At 35.1% G+C, this 22,137-nt stretch overlaps 1 protein-coding gene across 2 annotated transcripts in view; it reads left to right on the forward strand.

Moving 5' to 3' along the window:
- The window catches only part of SNTG2 (syntrophin gamma 2), a 640,226-nt gene that overhangs the window by 565,740 nt on the left and 52,349 nt on the right, over positions 1 to 22,137 (forward strand). For both annotated transcript variants that reach the window (XM_051976027.1, XM_051976028.1), the window contains one exon: positions 18,639 to 18,731. In XM_051976027.1, coding sequence (XP_051831987.1) covers positions 18,639 to 18,731 — 93 coding nt within the window. The remainder of the gene's footprint in view (positions 1 to 18,638; positions 18,732 to 22,137) is intronic.

Below are 22,137 nucleotides of genomic sequence, written 5' to 3' on the forward strand. Positions count from 1 at the left end.
CAAAAGGTTTACTTCACAAGTACAAGATAGGAGAGTTGTGACTATATAATTATATCTGAAAAGTTTCTGTAGTTTTTAAGGTATTGTTAAGCTCAATGTGATTCAACATTATGATACAGCAACAAAAAAGGGAATGAAAGGAAAGGTTGTTTTGAGAAACATAATGTCAAGAACTAAATAGGCAATAATCCCACCATCCTTTGTTCTGATCATATGCATTGAAAATATGGTGTTTAGTTCTGGATACCACATTTTAATTAAAACATTGATAGAGTAAAACACATAGGAGAGTAGTAAAGATGATGAAGGGTCTAAAGATATGCCAAAACAATGTCAACTGTTGAAGAAAGTCAAGATGTTGTCAAATTGAAAAAATTCTAATGACTTTTTCTGTCTCCTGTGCTGGATCCTCATTCAGATCATACCCTCTGTTCTGGACCTTCATGTCTTGTCCTTCTAGATTACTTCACTTGGTGATTTCACCAATATCCTTGGATTTAATTACCATTTCTATGCTGACGATCCTCCAGTTATATATTACACATTTTCTTCTTTTTTAATTCTTTTGATTTTATGTGATTGTTTCTTGATTTCTCATGAAGTCCTTAGCTTCCATTTGTTCAATTCTAATTTTTAAGGAATTAGTTTCTTTGGTGAATTTTTGTATCTCTTTTATCATTTGTCCAATTCTATTTTTATGGAGTTGTTTTATCAAGTCAATTTCCCCCTCCATTTGGCCAATTTGCTTTTTAAGGCATTCTTCTCCTTGATGGCTTTTTGTACAGAAAAAGGATTTTGTTTGAGCTTGTCTGTTTTTTTTAAAGATTATTTTCTTTAGTATTTTTTTTGTTTCTTCTTTACAAAGTTGTTGACTTATTTATTGTGATATTCTTGCCTCACTCTCATTTTTCTTCCCACTTTTTAAAATCTCTCTTGATTGTTGTCCTCTATTCTTGAAAAGGACCAAAATGACATCACTATGCTAGAGTCGAGTTGCAGTGTCTCTGATTGTGGCTGATCACACCAATACAAGTTTGGATTGCTCTGCCAGTGGTTGGATACAAATAGTACCTATGAACTTTGGGGGACTCTAACTTTGTGAATCTCATGTCTTCTCAGCTAATTCAATTCTCCTCTGCTCGTAGACTACAACACCTTCTCTGATGAGGGCATTCCATGCTGGGCAGTCCTGTGCTAGTATCTCCTGTGTCATACAATCAATTCTGCAGTTCTAAAGAGAGATCTTGATAGTGTCTTTGTATTGCTTTTTTTGATCACCTTGTGGGTGCTTGTCTATGTGAGTTCTCCATGAACTAATGCTAACTTTACTAAATTAGTGCTAATATTGATCTAACAATTGATTCCAAGAAAACACAGGACTTATATCAGCCAGCACCACAACATCCATATGTGGAACCATCAGTTACATCAAATGGTGAAATTTTTAATGCTGTGGATAAATTCTCATACCTATATGAGATATTGGCCCTATACTTTCCAGGGATTTCCACATTGATAATGAGATCAACACAGGTGTTGCCAGAGCTAGCTCAGTATTTGAGAAGCTCTGAAGGAAATTGTAGGAGAGGAGACGTATTAGACTGATAATCAAACAGAAGATCTACAGAGCCTTTGTGTTGACCTCGTTGTATGCCTATAAAACCTGAACAGTTTATCATTGCCATGCCAGGAAATTGAATTTCTTCAATTTGAATTGTCTTAGGAAGATTCTGACGATTACCTGACATAAGATACCACACACTGAACTCCTTTCCTGAACTAAATTGCCAAGTGGCTACACTGTTCAGATGGCAAATGTATGCTTGCCTCTAACTTTTTAGTTGATTTTCAAAATCTTTTCTGAGTTCTTCCATGGCCTGAAACAAATTCATATCTTTCTTGGAGGTTTTAGATATACTTCTGAGTATGTTTTGATCTTTTTTTGTTATCAAAATAATTTTCTATGCTCAGAATCTTTTTCTGTTGTTTGCTCATTTTCCTATTACTTGACTTTGAACTCTTTGTTAAAGCAGGGCTTTACTTCTAGGGAGAAGGGTACACTGTCCCAAGTTTTAGAGGTTTTATGCAGTATGAGAGAAACTTCTAGGGACCAGTAAGTTTTCAATTCTTCCAAGTTGATATGATCGAAGGAGAATATGTTTACTACTTTTCTGGTCTGTGCTCTGACCTGTGAGCAAACACAAACACTCTTTACTTCCTTGGAACTGTGAGGAGGATTATGTTCCACTATGGCTTTAAGTTCTGGTGTGCTAGTGCTTTTCCTCACCCTGGGACTGCAATCTAGGATTGCATCCTGAATCTGAATATGGGCAAAGCAACAAAGTCCTGCCTCAATGCTGGCAAAGAGACCCCTGTAATATTCTTCTTACAAGTTGTTTAATCCCTTATCCTCTATAGGCTGAGAGCTCCAGAAGCCATCACTGCTGTTTCTGATTCAGTGGCTCCCAGGATTTGTTTCTGTTTTGCTGAGACCAGGATTGTGCTCCACTTTCACCCAGGAACAACAAAGTTTTCTTGCCAACCTTCCAAGTTGTCCTGGGCTGGAAAATTGCTTCAGTCTGTGTTTTTGTGAATTCTAATGCTCTAAAATATATTTAGATTCATTATTTTAAAGTATTTTGAGGGGTTTAGGAGAGAGCAAGAGTGAATCCCTGCCTTTACTCTGCCATCTTGGTACCACTTCCATGGTGATCATTCTCAAAATTTCCTTTTCTGCCCAGTCTGTCTGCTGATTTCTAGTCTTTTACCCTTGACTGCCTTTCATTCATCTCAAATTGAATGTTCAGTAAACACCTTGAACTCAGTATGTCAAAACCAAAATCCATTCTCTTTCTCCTTAAATTGTCCTCTTACCCCCCACCTTCCTTATTTTTGTATAAGGTAACATCATTCTCTCAGTGCCTCGGGCTTACAACCTAGGAGTGGTCTTCATTTTCTCACTATGTCTCAATATCTCTGTTGTGCCACAGTTCTCTTTTAATATCCTGACCCAGTTTCCCTAATTGTCCCACTCAGTTTACTCTGCCTCAGGGAGAGGTTATAACTCAGGTTATAACCATTCCCTCTTAATGTTTGATAGGATAATGGTTTTATATCTTAGACATCATTAGAATATCAGGAGCCTTTCCATTACCTCTCCATTATGTCATCTTAAGTACCTCCCCCATTATGTCATCATTCTTGTTATCCTATCTTGTATCCTACATTCATTGCTGGATTCTTGGAAACAATAGTCTCATTCAGCCCTGGGACCAAACTATGGATCCATTTGGTCCCATTAAATCTCTCCCTTTCAAATAAAATATTAAATTGTTCTCTAATCTCTATCCTGCCTCAGTTTCTCTGGCATTACAGCACCACTACCACCCCTCCAATATACAAGCTGTTATTGAAACCTGTCAATTTCACCTTTATAACCTTTCCCCAGCACATCCCTTTCTCTTCTCTAAAACTTCCACCATTCTAGTAGAGGCCTTTTATTATTGTAATAATCTACTCATGGGTCTGCCAGCCTCTCAAATCTCTTTCCATTCCAATCTACCCTCCAGTTAGCAACTAAAGTGAGTTTTCTAAGGCACAAGACCAATCATGTCATCCTACCCTCCTCAATAAACTTCAATGGCTTCCCATTGCCTCCAGAAGCAATTATATATATAAAAAAAAAAAATGCATGCATTGTTAAAGGCTTTCATAATAGCACCTTCCTACTGTGTCAATCTTGTCTTTACTCCCTGACATGAACTCATCAATTCAGTGACTGAGCATTCTTGCCAATTCCACATTCAGTCTCTTAGTTCAGGTTCTCTGGCTGTCCTCCAAGCCTGCAAATTTCTCCTTCCTCTGCCCAGACTAGTGACCTCACTGGTTTTCTTTAAGTCCCAAGTAAAATTCTACCTTCTATAGGAAGCCTTCCCCAACCTTTCTTAATTATAGTGCCTGTCCACTGATAATTTTTATGTATAGTTTGCTCTCTCTCTTTCTCTCTCTTTCTCTCTCTCTCTTTCTCTCTCTCTCTCTCTCTCTCTCTCTCTCTCTCTCTCTCTCTCTGTGTGTGTGTGTGTGTGTGTGTGTGTGTGTGTTCATATTGTCTCCTCTTTTAGATTGAGTGTAGGGACTGTCTTTTGCCTCTTTTTCTATAACAGAGTTTAGTACATTGCCCAACACTTATGAGTAACTGATATTTTACCTCAAGAAGTGATTTAAGCAGAACAGAAAGAATGCCTTCATTTATTTGAGAAAGTGTTACATAGAAAATGAATACATTTCTATGTTCCTACTTGGCCATAGAAGTTAGAACTATAAGTAGTAGTTTGTCAGCACAAATGTCCTAATAATGTGAACTATCTAAAAGTGGAATATACTATATCAGGCTGTAGTATATTCTCTCACATAGGAATTTTCCCAAGGAAAAGTTAAATGATTATATGTAATAAATACTGTAGAGTGAGTTCTTATGTATTTATCTGAAGTTCTTTGCAAATTTTTTGTTTAGTAAATCTACATATTGAGGGCAGTCTAAATGACTGGCTTTTTGTTGTTTATCATATTGATTCTAATGAAATATGAAAGCCCATGACAATAACCTGAGGTCACAAAGGTTATGTCAACAGATGGGTCTGGCAGTTATCAAGTTTGGACAACAGCAAATACAATAACACATAATGTATTTAAGGTTTAACTTTGCTTTGCTTGAGTCACATCTTTTGATAAAACAGACTCTCCCATCCCACTGAATTATCATCTTATTATTCTTCCCTTTCTCAGTCAAAAAGAAAAAAGTCATCTATACTAGTTGCCTCTAACTCAACTGAAACTGTTTCCTCCAAAGTTATCAGTGACCTTAATTGCCATATCTCATTAGCTGTAGACAGTTGTCTTCCTCCTGGGCTTCTATAACATTTGACACTGGGATTCATCTCCAGTCATCATGAACTATCTCTATCTTGCCACTGGATGCAGATCAGATGGCTCCAAAGAAGAGTCTCAGGCCAGTTACTTTGAATAGCTCTCCTTCACTTAAATCCAGTTCCCTTGAAAGCCATGGAATTACCTTCCTGATGTTATGGTCCTCTGAGAAAAAAGGGTAAAGAACAACAATTTGACACTGTTGATACTTACTTCTTCTGAATACTCTCTTCTAAGGAATTTCTTGACATTGCCTTCTTCTCATTCTTCTCCTGCATATCTGACTGATTCTTCTCAATTTTTTTTTTTTGTTGTTGTTGTTGTCTTACTAGCCACATCACACTCAATTGCTATATTTACTACCAACTCTCTTTCCCAGGGCTTCTTTCTTTCTATTTTCTTGGTAACTTCATCATCTCCTATAGGTTTAAGTATTATGTCAATGCAGATAAATCTAATCCCAGTCTTTTCCCCTCAGCCTGGGTTCTGTATCACCAAATTCTTGTACATTTCAATCTGATTGTATCAGAGATATTTCAAATGCAACATATCCCAAATAGATTTTTTAAATGTTTCATTCTAAATCTATTCTTCTTCCAGACTTCCTTATATTTTAAAAGGTATCACCATTCTTCCATTATTCAGCATTCTTAACTTTGTAATTCTGGCATCATTTCCAACTCTTCTCTCTTCCTTTTCCTGCATATTTAATCAATGATCAATTCCTGTGGGTCTACTTTTATTCCTTCTTTTAAAATCTGACCATTTCTTTCTACTTAAATAGCTAAGGTTTCAGTTCATGTCCTTTTCACACACTTTTCACCTAAATTACCATAGCAGCCTCCTATTTTGTTTCCCTAGCTCAAATCTCTCACCATACAAGTCTGTCTTCCACAAAACTGCCAAAATGATTTTCCTTAGAGAGCTATGTCACTCTAATGACTCCTGACTACTGCTAGAATAATATATAACTTTTTCACTTTGACATCAAAGTCCTTTATGATCTGATCAAAACTATGTTTCGAAGCCTCAAAGACAATTCTTATTCTCTTACACTCTTTGACCTAGCCCAGTTCTTCTCATTTCTCCATACATGACACTCAAACTTTCCTATCTATTCCTGTTAATTAGTTCTTCCCCTATACCTAACATTCATTCTTTCCACATTCCTCAGAAGGGTTCTCCTCATTCAAAACACAGTTCAAACACCTCATCTTACATGGAATCCTTTCCAATCTTTTCCATTCTAATATTCCACTTGGACATCTTTAAATACTTTAGCTTTAAAATGCCATCTTCCACTGTCTCCACAATCATTATTAGTTCGCTTGACTAGAGTCTTATCAGTTGACTCCAATGACTCTAGAGGAAAGAATTAGGCTGATAACTTTGCACAGTTCTGCCTCACTTAAATTCAATTCAATTGCAAATTCTGAGAACCTGATGTTACTAGTTCTCTTCAAGACTGAAGGATGAACAGCAGCAACAACATATAACATGTACTTTTTTCCCATTAAAACGTAAGTTCCTTATGAGAAGGAATCATTACATTCTTTTCATCTAGATTCCTTAGCACTGTGACTGATATATGGAAGATGCCTCATAAAATTGATTGCTATTTGGATTATTTAATTGATTGGAATTTATAAAACAATGCAATGATAAAGAAATTTGAAGTTCAGTCCGGCTTATATACTCTGTTGCTTGAGGACAATCCTACAAATACTGGAAGAGGCACCAATGAAATTGGTGACTGGGACTTGAAATTTCATCCATGACAGAAAGTATTAACTAAAGTATGAAAGGTCCATGATTTCCATTGGGGAAGGAAATACACATATGTGGAAATACCCATATGTGGGGAATGTGTGATGAGCAAAATGTAGAAGGACATTGTATTAATAAATGTGAAAGTAAAAACATCAATAAGGGGTCATTAAAAACATCCTTCTTTGCTTCATATTTTTGTCTAGAATTGGTACTGATTAGTGAGTCAATTGCAGTTCATCATGTCCTTAAGATTCTTTAAGATATCCTAAGCCTTTATCTCCCAGATCAGGAAAATTTATTAATTATGCATTGCTTGAAAATTTTAAACAGTTTTGAATTTTTTTGAAACTCAGGAATAATATATGTATTTAAATTTAAAACCACATTAAAATTTTTCGGATTTTCTATCTGTATAAAGATTTATGTATGTGAGAGAGAGAGAGATAATATACATTTATGTGCCTAGTGTTTTTTTTTCCCACAATTCAGGTAGAATATGTTGGGTTTGTGTAAAAAAAAATTAGTGTATAATCATTCAATATTTGTTTTTGCAAATAATCTTTATTCAATATTTTTTACATATTTACAACCAAATAAAATCTCTTCAAATTGATTACAGTCTAAAAGAATGATCTTGAGTTCTTGACATCTGAGAAAATGTTCAAATAAGTATTTCGTTGGTTTTCTGGAGGTCTTTGGAGCAGCCTTCCTTTCAATAGATTAAAATTGCCACAAGAATAGCCAGGTATTAAAATCCAAAAGTCTTTATTGTCTCCTTTGCTTGGTGTTCAGCTTTCTCATGGCCTTCAGAGAGGACTTGGTTTCAGTGGAGAAAATGCAGGAGAATAGGCCACCACAGTGGTGTGAGATGAAGTGAGTCTGAGTCCAAAGGTTTGTGCTTCAGCCTCCAGCCACCACAAAGGTGGGCGATGGAAATGAATCTCTCTCTCCTTGGCTCCAAAAGCTTGAGCTCCTATCTCCAGTCTGCTTCTCCTCCCTGGCTCTGAATCCCACCTGGTTATTGGATAGTGATAACCAATCATTATATTACTAGGAAACCATTATTTGTTGTAGGATTAACTCAATTAAACTGAACTTAGAAAACTATTAATCACCATGCTAAACTAGATAACCATTGTCTCATCAATTCTACTGACTTAACACCTTGTAAGAATCCTTGTTTCAGGGTTCTGGCCCATAACAATTATTAGCAACTTTTACTTTATATATTTAACTGAGTTGACAAAGAAAAAGTTCTAAAGGACTTCCGGTTAAGATGGCGGAGAGGAGGCTCACAGTTGCATAAGCTCCGCGCTTTCTCTCACTATCCACTTCATTACAAGCCTCTGAATCAATGCTTGACTGAAAAAAACCCACATATAGTTACCAAGAGAAGCCATCCTTGAGATCCGCCAAGAAAGGTCTGTCTTTACTGGAGGGCTGGGGCGGTTTTAGATCGGGCGCAGGCGGCAGCGGCAGTGAGAGCACGGGAGCAGAGCTGAGAGGGGGAGGGGAGTGATCGTAGCTGTCTCTGCGGGGAGAGCTTCGCTACAGGTTTGGAACCTGCAGCAAGTCAACAGCCCAGCAGAGAAGCTAAAAAAACCGGGGCTGAAGAATACAACCGCAAACAGCTGGAGTCTCTCAGGACCTGGCCGCCCCCTCCTTCCCCCCCCACAGTGACTCAGCACGCTTTGGGATCTCAGAGCGCAGGCGCAGCACAGTCCTGCTAGTGCCTCACTGCTGCCCCCTGCAGTCTGTAGAGGAAGCTCGATAACACACCCAGCCCCCCCCCCAAAGAAAGACTCCAGTTTTTTCTGTTTTTCTTTGGCAGTTTGTCTCTGATTAATAGACAGAATGAGCAAGAAGCTGAAGAGGACTTTAACCCTTGACAGCTTCTATACAGATAGAGAGCAGACTCTAAATCCTGAGGAGACTAAAAACAGGCAGTCCCCAGGTGATTCCCCAAAGGAGGAGATCTTCTGTTCCTCAGCACAGATGAACCTCATAGAAGTGATTAAAAAGGCTCTCACAAGGGAGCTAGAAGAAAAATGGGAAAAGAGCCTGGAGAAGTCAGTTAAAGAGAGAGTGGATAAAGAAGTAAAATCCTTGAAAAATAGGATTAGTGAACTGGAAACAGAAAACAGCTCTCTAAAAAACAAAATTGGCGAAATGGAAAAAAATTCCACAGAACAAAAGAACTCAATTGGACAATTAGAAAAAGATTTTTAAAAAGTGAGTGAAGAGAATACTTCACTGAAAATCAGAATTGAACAAGTGGAATTGAATGACTCGAGGAGACAAGAAGAATCAGTCAAGCAAATCCAAAAAAATCAAACAATGGAGAAAAATGTGAAATACCTTCTGGGGAAGACAACAGACCTGGAAAACAGATCCAGGAGAGACAATCTGAGAATCATTGGACTCCAGAAAAACATGATGAAAAAAAGAGCCTGGACACTGTCTTCCAGGAAATTATCAAAGAGAACTGCCCAGAAGTCATAGGAACAGAGGAAAAAATAAACATTGAAAGGATTCATCGATCACCCACTGAAAGGGATCCTAAAATCAAAACACCAAGGAATATAGTGGCCAAATGCCAGAACCCTCAGATGAAAGAAAAAATATTGCAAGCGGCTAGAAAAACCCAATTCAAGTATCAAGGAGCCACAATAAGGATCACCCAGGATCTGGCAGCATCCACATTAAAAGATCGAAGGGCCTGGAATATGATATTCCGAAAGGCTAAGGAACTTGGTATGCAACCAAAAATAACTTACCCAGCGAGAATGAGCATCTTTTTCCAGGGAAGAAGATGGACATTCAACGAAGTAAGCGAATTTCATCTATTTCTGATGAAAAAACCAGAACTTAACAAAAAGTTTGATCTACAAATATAGAACTCAAGAGAAATCTAAAAAGGTAAAGATTAATCTTGGGAACTATATTTTGACTATATAGATGTATAAAGAATACATGTATACCTTGTTCTAGAAATTGATGTGGAAAGGACATTGTACCAGAAAAAGGGTAAAGTGGGGGTAGTACATCTCATGAAGAGGCATAGGAAACCTATTATATCTGAGAGAAAGAATGGAGGGGGATGAATATAGTGGGTATCTTACTGCCTTCAGAATTGGCTTTAAGTGAAAAATCTTAAGACATATTCAATCTATGGTGAAACTTCTCCCATCTCATTGAAAAGTGAGAAGGGAAAAGTGGAAAGGGAAGGAATAAGCTAAGTGGAAGGGAATACGGGAACTGGGAGGGAAAGGGGTAAGATAGGGGGAGGAACTCTAAGGCGGGGGAGGGACACTAAAAAGGGAGGGCTGTGAGAAGCAAGGGGTGCTCACAAGCTTAATACTTGGAAGGGGGGGAAAGGGGAAAGAAGGGAGGAAAGCATAAACGGGGTTAACAAGATGGCAAGTAATACAGAATTGGTCATTCTAACCATAAACGTGAACGGGGTAAACTCCCCCATAAAGAGGAAGCGGTTAGCAGAATGGATTAAAAGCCAGAATCCTACAATATGTTGTTTACAGGAAACACACCTGAAGCGGGGAGATACATGCAGGTTAAAGGTAAAAGGTTGGAGCAAAATCTACTATGCTTCAGGTGAAGTCAAAAAAGCAGGGGTAGCCATCCTGATCTCAGATCAAGCTAAAGCAAAAATTGATCTAATTAAAAGAGATAAGGAAGGGCACTATATCTTGCTAAAGGGTAGCATGGATAATGAAGCACTATCTATATTAAACATATATGCACCAAGTGGGGTAGCATCTAAATTCTTAAAAGAGAAACTAAGAGAGCTGCAAGAAGAAATAGACAGTAAAACTATAATAGTGGGAGATCTTAACCTTGCACTCTCAGAATTAGATAAATCAAACCAGAAAATAAATAAGAAAGAAGTCAAAGAGGTAAACAGAATACTAGAAAAGCTAGATATGATAGATCTCTGGAGAAAATGTAATGGAGACAGAAAGGAATACACTTTCTTTTCAGCAGTTCATGGAACCTATACAAAAATTGACCATATATTAGGACATAAAAACCTCAAACTCAAATGTAGTAAGGCAGAAATAGTAAATGCACCCTTTTCAGACCACGATGCAATGAAAATTACATTCAACAAAAAAGCAGGGGGAAGTAGACCAAAAAATAATTGGAAACTAAATAATCTCATACTAAAGAATGATTGGGTAAAACAGCAAATCATAGACATAATTAATAACTTCACCCAAGAAAACGATAATAATGAGACATCATACCAAAATGTATGGGATGCAGCCAAAGCGGTAATAAGGGGAAATTTCATATCTCTAGAGGCCTATTTGTATAAAATAGAGAAAGAGAAGGTCAATGAATTGGGTTTGCAATTAAAAATGCTAGAAAAGGAACAAATTAAAAACCCCCAGTCAAACACTAAACTTGAAATTCTAAAAGTAAAAGGTGAGATCAATAAAATTGAAAGTAAAAAAACTATTGAACTGATTAATAAAACTAAGAGTTGGTTCTATGAAAAAACCAACAAAATAGACAAACCCTTAGTAAATCTGATTAAAAAAAGGAAAGAGGAAAATCAAATTGTTAGTCTTAAAAATGAAAAGGGAGAACTCACCACTAACGAAGAGGAAATTAGAGCAATAATTAGGAGTTACTTTGCCCAACTTTATGCCAATAAATTCGACAACTTAAATGAAATAGAAAAATACCTCCAAAAATACAGCTTGCCCAAACTAACAGAGGAAGAAGTAAATATCCTAAACAGTCCCATCTCAGAAAAAGAAATAGAACAAACTATCAATCAACTCCCTAAGAAAAAATCCCCAGGACCAGATGGATTTACATGTGAATTCTACCAAACATTTAAAGAACAATTAACTCCAATGTTATATAAACTATTTGAAAAAATAGGGATTGAAGGAGTCCTACCAAACTCCTTTTATGACACAGATATGGTACTGATACCTAAACCAGGTAGGCTGAAAACAGAGAAAGAAAATTATAGACCAATCTCCCTAATGAATATTGATGCTAAAATCTTAAATAAAATATTAGCAAAAAGATTACAGAAAATTGTCACCAGGATAATACACTATGACCAAGTAGGATTTATACCAGGAATGCAGGGCTGGTTCAATATTAGGAAAACTATTAGCATAATTGACTATATCAATAACCAAACAAACAAAAACCACATGATCATCTCAATAGATGCAGAAAAAGCATTTGATAAAATCCAACATCCATTCCTAATAAAAACACTTGAGAGCATAGGAATAAATGGACTTTTCCTTAAAATAGTCAGGAGCATATATTTAAAACCATCAGTAAGCATCATATGCAATGGGGAAAAACTGGAACCTTTCCCAGTAAGATCTGGAGTGAAGCAAGGTTGCCCACTATCACCATTATTATTTAATATCGTATTAGAAACACTAGCCTCGGCAATAAGAGCCGAGAAAGATATAAAAGGAATTAGAGTAGGCAATGAGGAAACCAAACTATCACTCTTTGCAGATGATATGATGGTATACCTAGAGAACCCCAGAGATTCTACCAAAAAGCTATTGGAAATAATTCATAATTTTAGCAAAGTAGCTGGCTACAAAATAAATCCCCACAAATCCTCAGCATTTTTATACATCACCAACAAAACCCAACAGCAAGAGATACAAAGAGAAATTCCATTCAGAATAACTGTTGATACCATAAAATATTTAGGAATCTATCTACCAAAGGAAAGTCAGGAATTATATGAGCAAAATTATAAAAAAGTCTCCACACAAATAAAGTCAGACTTAAATAATTGGAAAAATATTAAGTGCTCTTGGATCGGCCGAGCGAACATAATAAAGATGACAATACTCCCTAAACTAATCTATTTATTTAGTGCTATACCAATCAGACTTCCAAGAAAATATTTTATTGATCTAGAAAAAATAACAACAAAATTCATATGGAACAATAAAAAGTCGAGAATCTCAAGGGAATTAATGAAAAAAAATCAAATGAAGGTGGCCTAGCTGTACCTGATCTAAAATTATATTATAAAGCAGCAGTCACCAAAACCATTTGGTATTGGCTAAGAAATAGATTAGTGGATCAGTGGAAAAGGCTAGGCTCACAAGACAGAATAGTCAATTATAGCAATCTAGTGTTTGACAAACCCAAAGCCCCTAACTTCTGGGAAAAGAATTCATTATTTGATAAAAACTGTTGGGATAATTGGAAATTAGTATGGCAGAAATTAGGCATGGACCCACACTTAACACCATATACCAAGATAAGATCAAAATGGGTCTATGACCTAGACATAAAGAACGAGATTATAAATAAATTAGAGGAACATAGAATAGTTTATCTCTCAGACTTGTGGAGGAGAAAGAAATTTGTGACCAAAGATGAACTAGAGACCATTACTGATCACAGAATAGAAAATTTCGATTACATCAAATTAAAAAGCCTTTGTACAAATAAAACTAATGCAAACAAGATTAGAAGGGAAGCAACAAACTGGGAAAACATTTTCACAGTTAAAGGTTCTGATAAAGGCCTCATTTCCAAAATATATAGAGAACTGACTCAAATTTATAAGAAATCAAGCCATTCTCCAATTGATAAATGGTCAAAGGATATGAACAGACAATTTTCAGAGGATGAGATTGAAACTATTACCACTCATATGAAAGAGTGTTCCAAATCATTATTGATCAGAGAAATGCAAATTAAGACAACTCTGAGATACCACTACACACCTGTCAGATTGGCTAAGATGACAGGAAAAAATAATGATGAATGTTGGAGGGGATGCGGGAAAACTGGGACACTAATGCATTGTTGGTGGAGTTGTGAACGAATCCAACCATTCTGGAGAGCAATCTGGAATTATGCCCAAAAAATTATCAAAATGTGCATATCCTTTGATCCAGCAGTGTTTCTATTGGGCTTATATCCCAAAGAAATACTAAAGAAGGGAAAGGGACCTGTATGTGCCAAAATGTTTGTGGCAGCCCTGTTTGTAGTGGCTAGAAACTGGAAAATGAATGGATGCCCATCAATTGGAGAATGGCTGGGTAAATTGTGGTATATGAATGTTATGGAATATTATTGTTCTGTAAGAAATGACCAGCAGGATGAATACAGAGAGGCTTGGAGAGACCTACATGAACTGATGCTAAGTGAAATGAGCAGAACCAGGAGATCATTATACACTTCGACAACGATATTGTATGAGGACATATTTTGATGGAAGTGGATTTCTTTGACAAAGAGACCTGAGTTTCAATTGATAAATGACGGACAAAAGCAGCTACACCCAAAGAAAGAACACTGGGAAACGAATGTGAACTATCTGCATTTATGTTTTTCTTCCCGGATTATTTATACCTTCTGAATCCAATTCTCCCTACCCAACAAGAGAACTGTTCGGTTCTGCAAACATATATTGTATCTAGGATATACTGCAACATATCCAACATATAAAGGACTGCTTGCCATCTAGGGGAGGGGGTGGAGGGAGGGAGGGGAAAAAAAAATCGGAACAGAAATGAGTGTCAATATAATGTAATTATTAAATAAAAAAATTTAAAAAAAAAAAAAAAAAAAAGAAAAAGTTCTAAAAGTTTTTCTTCTTATATTTGAACAAAATATGTTTAAAATGCACAAAAGAATCATAGGTATAAGTGGGAAACAGAAAATGATAAAAAATCCAATCTTTTCTGCAGAGTCTAGAAGCTATCTGCAAATCTAAGACTCTTGAAAAATGGGGAAGGAAAGAAAGCTTATCCTCCTTAAGAGGAGGATAGAAATGATTCCATTACTCCAGGTGTTTATTGTAGAAACTCTGACCTAAGAAGAAAGTATATTTTAATAAATATCAACATTTATAGTATGACTATTTAGTAACTGTAACAGCCCCATACTGGACAACATAAGACAAAACAAATATAAATATTGAGAAGAAATTCTAAAAATGCAACTAATGCAGTACTATCTGTTCCAGAGAATATATTGATTGAATCATGGCAGAAAATGGGATTTTATGTACCACAGAAATACAATAAACTAAAGCCTATTCTTTTCTTCTCTCTCTATCTAAACTCCTTTAGAGATTATGCAAATGTGACTATGTGTACTATGCAATCTTTCACCATAAGTTTTCTCTTATTCCTCTCTATATAAGAGCACAGATAGGCTAATATTATTCAATAACAATAATTATGATTTGCTATCAGCCCACATCCCTTGAAAAATTAAATTGACCCAGACTTTAATGGGTATTGAATACTAGTTGCTGAATCAGTATGAAAGACTGTAGTTTATGGTTGATATCCTGGTTATTTAATGTTCCTAAATCTTATAATGTAAGAATTTCAATTCTCATGTCCTTTTTTTTTTTTGAAGTTATTTTTAAAATAAATCTGTTGATTTTTTTATTTTGTTTTTTATAGTATCATAGGTTTCCCCAGTATGCCTCTCCCTTCCCTCTTGCAAAGAGTCATCCCATATGATAAATAGTCCCTTTTTAAAGAAAAACAAAAGAAAATGAAGAAGAGACTATTATCAAGCAAAGTTTGAAAACATGTAATGTGAAATACATACGGTATTCTTACCTCCACAAAGGGATGGTTGGGGAGTGTCCCCTCCTAGCTCTTTTTTTAGTCAAGCCTAATCTTTCTAACTTTTCACTCTCATCAACTTTCAGAGAGTACTGGAAATCCATTTATGAACTGTGGGTTCTTTTCACAACTTTTTCACTTCTCGCATCTTGGCTCACATCCATAAAAGAAAAAAAAAAAAAAAAAAAAAAGAGAATAACAAGGAGAATTCTACCTGGAAATATTTTTCATACTTCTTTTTGGTGGAGTCTCTTGGGCATATGAGATAAGAGAATTCTGAAGATTAGAATTTTGGAGGACAAAAGAAAGTAGCAGTGAACTGAATTTTACATAAATGAATCTCTTTTCCTGATTTCACTCCAAGTGCAAAACTAAGGGAGATTAGTGATAGGATTCTGGACAACTCTGTGCTGATGGTACACTTACAAAAATTATGGGATTTTTTTTTCTTTTTTGTAAAAGGAGGGCATTTTCTCCCCCACCCCCATTTTTGCAGCAATAAAATTAAACACAAGAAATTTAGGATAAGAACAGGAAGTGGATTAAATTATTTTAAAAGTTGAGAATATTTTATTTCTCATATTATATTCTGGTTGATTGATTATCCTAGGTTTTTGGCTCTTTCTCTCATGCCAGAAAAGTTCCAAATCCAGATTGTGAAATGGGTTATTGTCCAAGGATCAGTCTAAGCAGTGTGCAACTTCTAAAGACCAAAAATTATTTCTTCTGGGAATTTTGAAACAAAATAAATTCATGAAAAAAAAACTGTCAATAGATAAGCCAATGTGAATTGATTATTTGTTCACATGTACAAAAACAAAAGTGAAACTCTTCCTGCCCTCAAGGTACTTACATTCTAATGAAACATATAAGTATAAACAAAATTAGTACCAGGTGATTTTCAAAGAGAGGGCCCTAGCAACTGAAAAGGCCAAAAAAATCATTAATTTTAAATTTTAAAGTCATTAAAAACTGACTGTAAAAATAAACCAAGGATTTCAGAGATGGAAGTGAGGAAGAAGTACATTTTAAGAATTGGGGAGGAAGAGAGGAGGATAGCCAGTGTTAAGACATCTAAAATACCAAAGAATGGAAAGTATGTAATCACCACTGATATGGGGAGTGCTTTTACTTATGAAATAATGATCAATTAAAACAGAGTAGGATAATATGAAAGATTAAGACATTTTTTGTACAAATGCTATATTTTTTATCTTTATTGTTATTTTTAATATCACCTTTTTTTAATATGACTGTTTCCTCTCCTACAAAGCTATCCCTTGTTAAAAGAGAAAAAGAAAGGGAAAGAAGGAAGAAAGGAAGAGTAAGAGTAAATAAGAGAAGGAAAAGTAGGAGGGAGGAAAGGAAGGAGAGGAAGAAGAGGGGATCAACCAACATATTAATTATATAAAACAATATATGTAATATTTCATCCTATAATATGTTACCTCTACAAAAAGAGAAGGGAGCTTCATTGTCTCAATTCTTCTCTAAGTATAAACTTGTTCATTGTAATTATTGTTGTTTTTGCTATTGTTGTTCTTTCTGTTTATATTGTATCATTGTGTATATTATTTTCCTGAATGGAAAACACTTTTAATGGTATTCTTTTTATAGCATTTCTATATTTCTATATATATATTGTATATATTTGGTAAACTGAGCATCACTAAGGTATAATATTTGTATGTTATATGAATAATTCTGCAAATCTCTGTGGTAAATGATTTCTCCTTGAAAATTTTTCCAGTGACTGAGGGCAACTTCAGCAGGGACCTCATTTTTTATTTTATATGTGGCAGTCAGGCTATCCCTGAGGTATAGGGAGGACTAGTGAGTAAAGTGGCAACTGAGGGTGTCTCCTTTTTGAAACCAATTATCACTGTCTCACCCAGCATGCATCCTAAGAAAAGAAGAAATAAAGTTCCCTGGAGCATTCTCACTTCAAGTTCCATGCCCTCAAAGCTTTCTCTGACATTCTATACCAAATTTAATTTATATAGATACTACAGTGTACATAAAAATTGAATTGTAGTTGGTAGCAAGTTATTTGCAATACTCAGAAAGATTCAATGGCAGTCATGTGGGAAAGAAAGCCAGTTTTCACATATTTACATCGTAAACAAATAACACTAAGTAATCTAAGTTGTGTGGAGGGCTGTCTCAATAGGATGGCATTGTTTCTTCTCTGGAGCTGTCATAAAGGACAACTGGTATTGCAGAGCCCTTCTTTGAGATGTACATCTATCTGGAAGACTGTGGGACTTTTCTTTTTATCTGTAATTATCTTTCAGGGATTCTTAGGTTAGTTCATAGCCAGTGGGCAGTCCAGTAGAGGTCCCTACCCTCCCAGAAATACAAAAGACAGATAGATATAATGGCTCCTTCTCTCTCTCTCTCTCTCTCTCTCTCTTCTCTCTCTCTCTCTCTCTCTCTCTCTCTCTCTCTCTTTTCCTATTACTCCCTTCCTTATCAGCGCCTAAGGTTCTAACTCAGAGGAAAACACAAGAGCTAGATTAAAATGAACATGAATATGGTAAGGATGGAATTCCTTAGCCTACCAGATATTCTCTGAATTTCCTTATTTTATAACCAAAAAGTTATTTTTCTATAATTTGCCCATCCTCTAGGATTGGGAAGGGAATGATGAGAATTACTCAGCTTTGGAAAAATTCTGACATGAATTTATATACATCATTAGTCTGACTGTTTTCAGGCAGGACCTGTGGCAAGTAGCTTACAACCTGCCTTTCCTGTGTAGATGATTCTTGGAAGTGCTTGTGTTGCAAGTTTGCAAATATCTCTTTAGCTGCAAACCCTCAAGCCACTCATTAACATCTCTGTTGAAAGGTTGTGTTTGGTCAGACTAATTTGTGATGTGTCTAAATCACAATGAGCCTCATAAAAACTTGTATAAATTTCATATACTAATGGTTATTTTTTATTTATGCATGAGTAATTTTTCAACAATGACCCTTGCAAAACTTTCTATTCCAAATTCTTTCCTCCTTCCCCCCACTCCCTCCCCTAGATGGCAGGTAGTCCAATACATGTTAAATACAATATATGCATATACTAATAGTTATTTTGCCTAGAGTCAAAAAGGAGAAAAAACACATTTTCACCAAATGGACTCCCAATACTTCTTTCTGCCTTTATGTATAACTTGGGTTTTATTTTTATCTCACCCTGGGTTGTTAGTTTGTATGTCATTGTTTTCCCCAGTATTTACTTCTAGAATTGAAGTTTAAAATTGTTATTTGATTAGATCTAAAAATGATTTCTAAATCATATCTTCTCAAAATTAATGCTTTTTTTTTGTAGTCCAAAACATATATGTGTAGCTGGCAAGGAGAAGCACTGTGCTTCACGGTGGATTTTGCCTTGGGATTCACCTGTTTTGACAGTAAAACAAAGGTAAGATGTCAAGGAGTTCAATACTTTACCCATAAATATTTCTAATTTTTAATAATCAGTTTTTGAATTGGAACATTTATTTAAATAATAGTTTAAGTTCCTTTGTCAAACTAATGTATATTGATTTGGTATTGGGGGAATCAAAGAGAAAGACATTTAAAATATTAGTCAATATAGTTTAATATATGCACCACACTTGATAATATAGACTATAGTTCTTTCTGATAAGCTAAATATCAAGGGTATTTTTCAAGGTCTAAACCAGTTGTCAAACTAAAAAAGATAAATGTCTACAAATCCATACATAATGATCTCTGGTGGCTACATATTGACTGCATTTAGTTTTAAAATGTAATATTATCTGTTTTATTTTATTTTCATTTATTTTGTTAAACATTTTCCAACTACATTTTAATATGATTCAGCCTAACTAGGAAGTATTTGGGGCTATATGTGGCCATGTTTGACACCTCTACCTTTGGTCTTCAACTTAAGCTGAGGAAAGTCATAGAAGAATTGTGGAAACAAAACTTAGCTACTCATGGAACTATACTATAGGTATAGTTATATTTCTACTTCTAACTGCTCACATTAGCATTCAAGAAATGCTTATTTATATTCAGTTTTTTTTTTAAATTCCCTGCCTGAGAATCCTAAGTATTAGCAAAGAAAGATAAAATTTCCTGATGAATATAGTTGAGGTAAGGAACAGAATCAGTATCTTGTGGACATTTTAGACCTAACTGATTTTTGGGACCTTTATCTACATCCCCTTGAAATTAGGATTTGTTTAACAATATATACAGTGTAACTTTCTGCATTAAATTGTAAGCCTCTTGATTGTTTTTCGACCCTTTTTATCTTCCTAACATATATCACAGTGTCTGGAACACAATAGCTGCTCAATAAAGGTTTATTGGTTGGTTGAACAAAATAATGAACAGATTTCCTCTTATATATCAACTTATCTATTTATGAATCCCTATTTTGACATGTGTATGGAAAACTTCACTTAATAGATGTCCTCCTGATTCCAAGGCCAAAGCTGTATCTTCTGTGCTATCTAGCTACCCTACTTAATGTTAGTAGTATTCTGTGGTGCATGGAATATTGCATATGGAATCAGAGGACCTGGATTCAAATCTTAGCTCTGCTACTTACTATCTGTATCACCTCAGACAACTTACTCTCCCTGAGCCTCGGTTTCCTCATCAACAAAACAAGAAAGTTGAACTAAATAAATTTTGAGGTACCCCCCCAAAAGAACTTAACCTTTGTTAGTATGCTGCTATTACATGCTATTATTATATTTATTGAAATGTGAAATATCACTTGATATGATCTCACTGACCTATTGTTCTATTTTGTATTTTTGCAGTATTTTAGCACAAAGTAAATGGATTAGCAAATCTGAAGGAGTTGGAAAACTGTCAATCAGTTTAGTTTTTGTAGGCACCTTTTCAAATTCAATTTTTTAAAAATATTCTCATCTGAACATTAAGTATCCAATGTAATCAGTTTTTAAACATTTATAACAAAGTCTCTTTTCTTACTCCTCTTGAGACTCTTGTATAAAGAACAGATCATCTACTTGCATTGCATTAGCCATTGGGTTATACAGAGTTCCATTTTCCCATGCATATTACTAGGATATTATCTCAAATAAGAATATCGTTGTTAATAAATAATAAACATCCAAGAAGTCCAAAACATTTCAGAACAATTTCTACTCTGGGCTATTAATATTCTAGATAATCTTTATACAATAGATCAAGTTCTGATAATCCCTGATAATCTTACTCATCCCAACTAATGGATAAATATAATCTTGGAAGATAAAGAGCATCATAGTAATAGCAAATGGTAATAACACTGAATTTTGGAGTCAAAGATATATATACATATGCATATATGTGTGTGTGTATTACATATATATATATATGTGTGTGTGTACGTGTGTGTGTATATATATACATATACATATATGTGTATATTTATTTATTTGAGGTTTATTTATTTACTTTTTGTTTATTTGTTTTTGCTTTTTTTGTGTAATTCCAGGATAGTCATTTTGCCTCCCTGAGTTTCAGTTTCCCAATCTATAAAAAAAGTGAGAGAGTAAAGTTAAATATTCTCTAATTTCCCCTCCAGCTCTACAGTCTTCTTTACATTGTAGGAATTGTAACAAAACAGGAAAAATGTTGACTTTGAATGTGAAGGACTTGAAAAGTCTAGGATCTTCAAGATTACAGATTTGTTATGTTATAATTTTTTTTGACATTCTTAAATTCACATGACCTTCTGAGATTATCCTTAAGAGTAAAATCACATAATAACCTAGCTGTCTGTAGATCAAGAATATAATAAGTTTCCTTTCATAACCTGATCCATCTATTTTATTTGCAGGCACTTTCCAGCCCCTAATTTTTTGATTATCACCAAACATGGTATTTATGTGGCCATTTCCTATTATCTATCTCAAGAATTTCATCTCTGGAAAACCAAATTGGCATTTATTAAGCTTCAATATAAAACCAGTTCAATGGAATACACCTAGCATCCACCTGACATGTTCAAGATCATTCTCTACAACTTGACCAAAGAGAAATATATTTGATGTGTTATAGTTCAGTCATTTCAGCCGTGTCCAACTCTTCATGATCCCATTTTGGGGTATTCTTAGCAAAGATATTAAAGTGGCTTGCTATTTTTATCTAGCTTATTTTAGTAATGGGAACTGAAGCAATGTGTCCAGTCACATTGCTAGTAAGTGTCTGAGGCAGGATTTGAACTTATGAAGATTTCCTAATCCCAAATCCACTGTTTTATCCATTGTAAGACATAGCTTGTCCTATATTTAGTTTAAGCTATAGTAAATGTAACTATAGTGCTTAACATTCTACATACCAATCTTTTGAACAAAATATAGTAATCATTACATATACCAGATAAATTATGTGTCTAGGACATTCTATTTTGATCAATTTATCCAAGATGCTTTTCAGGAACATGATCAAGAACAGCAAGAGGCACTAGAGATATTTTGAATCCTGGTTGTTACTTCTACTAGAATACATGCATGCATATGTACATGTGTGTATGTGTATTTTTTTTTACTTTTTTCATTCTCTGTTATTTAAAAAATCCATCCTCAAACCTGTACAGATTCTCTAACTCTTCAGTTTTTTTTCTGTCTATGGTGCCTACTCTTCCAGGTGATATGGCTCCTTATCTCTTTTAGCTTAAATTCTCAGTTCCTGTCTCTCTAGTTCTCTACTTGCCTTCTAAAGTTTCTCAAGGCTTCTAATATAATTTTACATTGTCCTTCTGGACATCTTATGCTGATTCAGCATTGCCTACAATACACACAAAAAAAGAGTAATTTAGGACTAACTCTATGTATTTC

This window comes from Antechinus flavipes, chromosome 2 (assembly GCF_016432865.1).
Source record: "Antechinus flavipes isolate AdamAnt ecotype Samford, QLD, Australia chromosome 2, AdamAnt_v2, whole genome shotgun sequence".
Classification (NCBI taxonomy): Eukaryota; Metazoa; Chordata; class Mammalia; order Dasyuromorphia; family Dasyuridae; genus Antechinus; species Antechinus flavipes.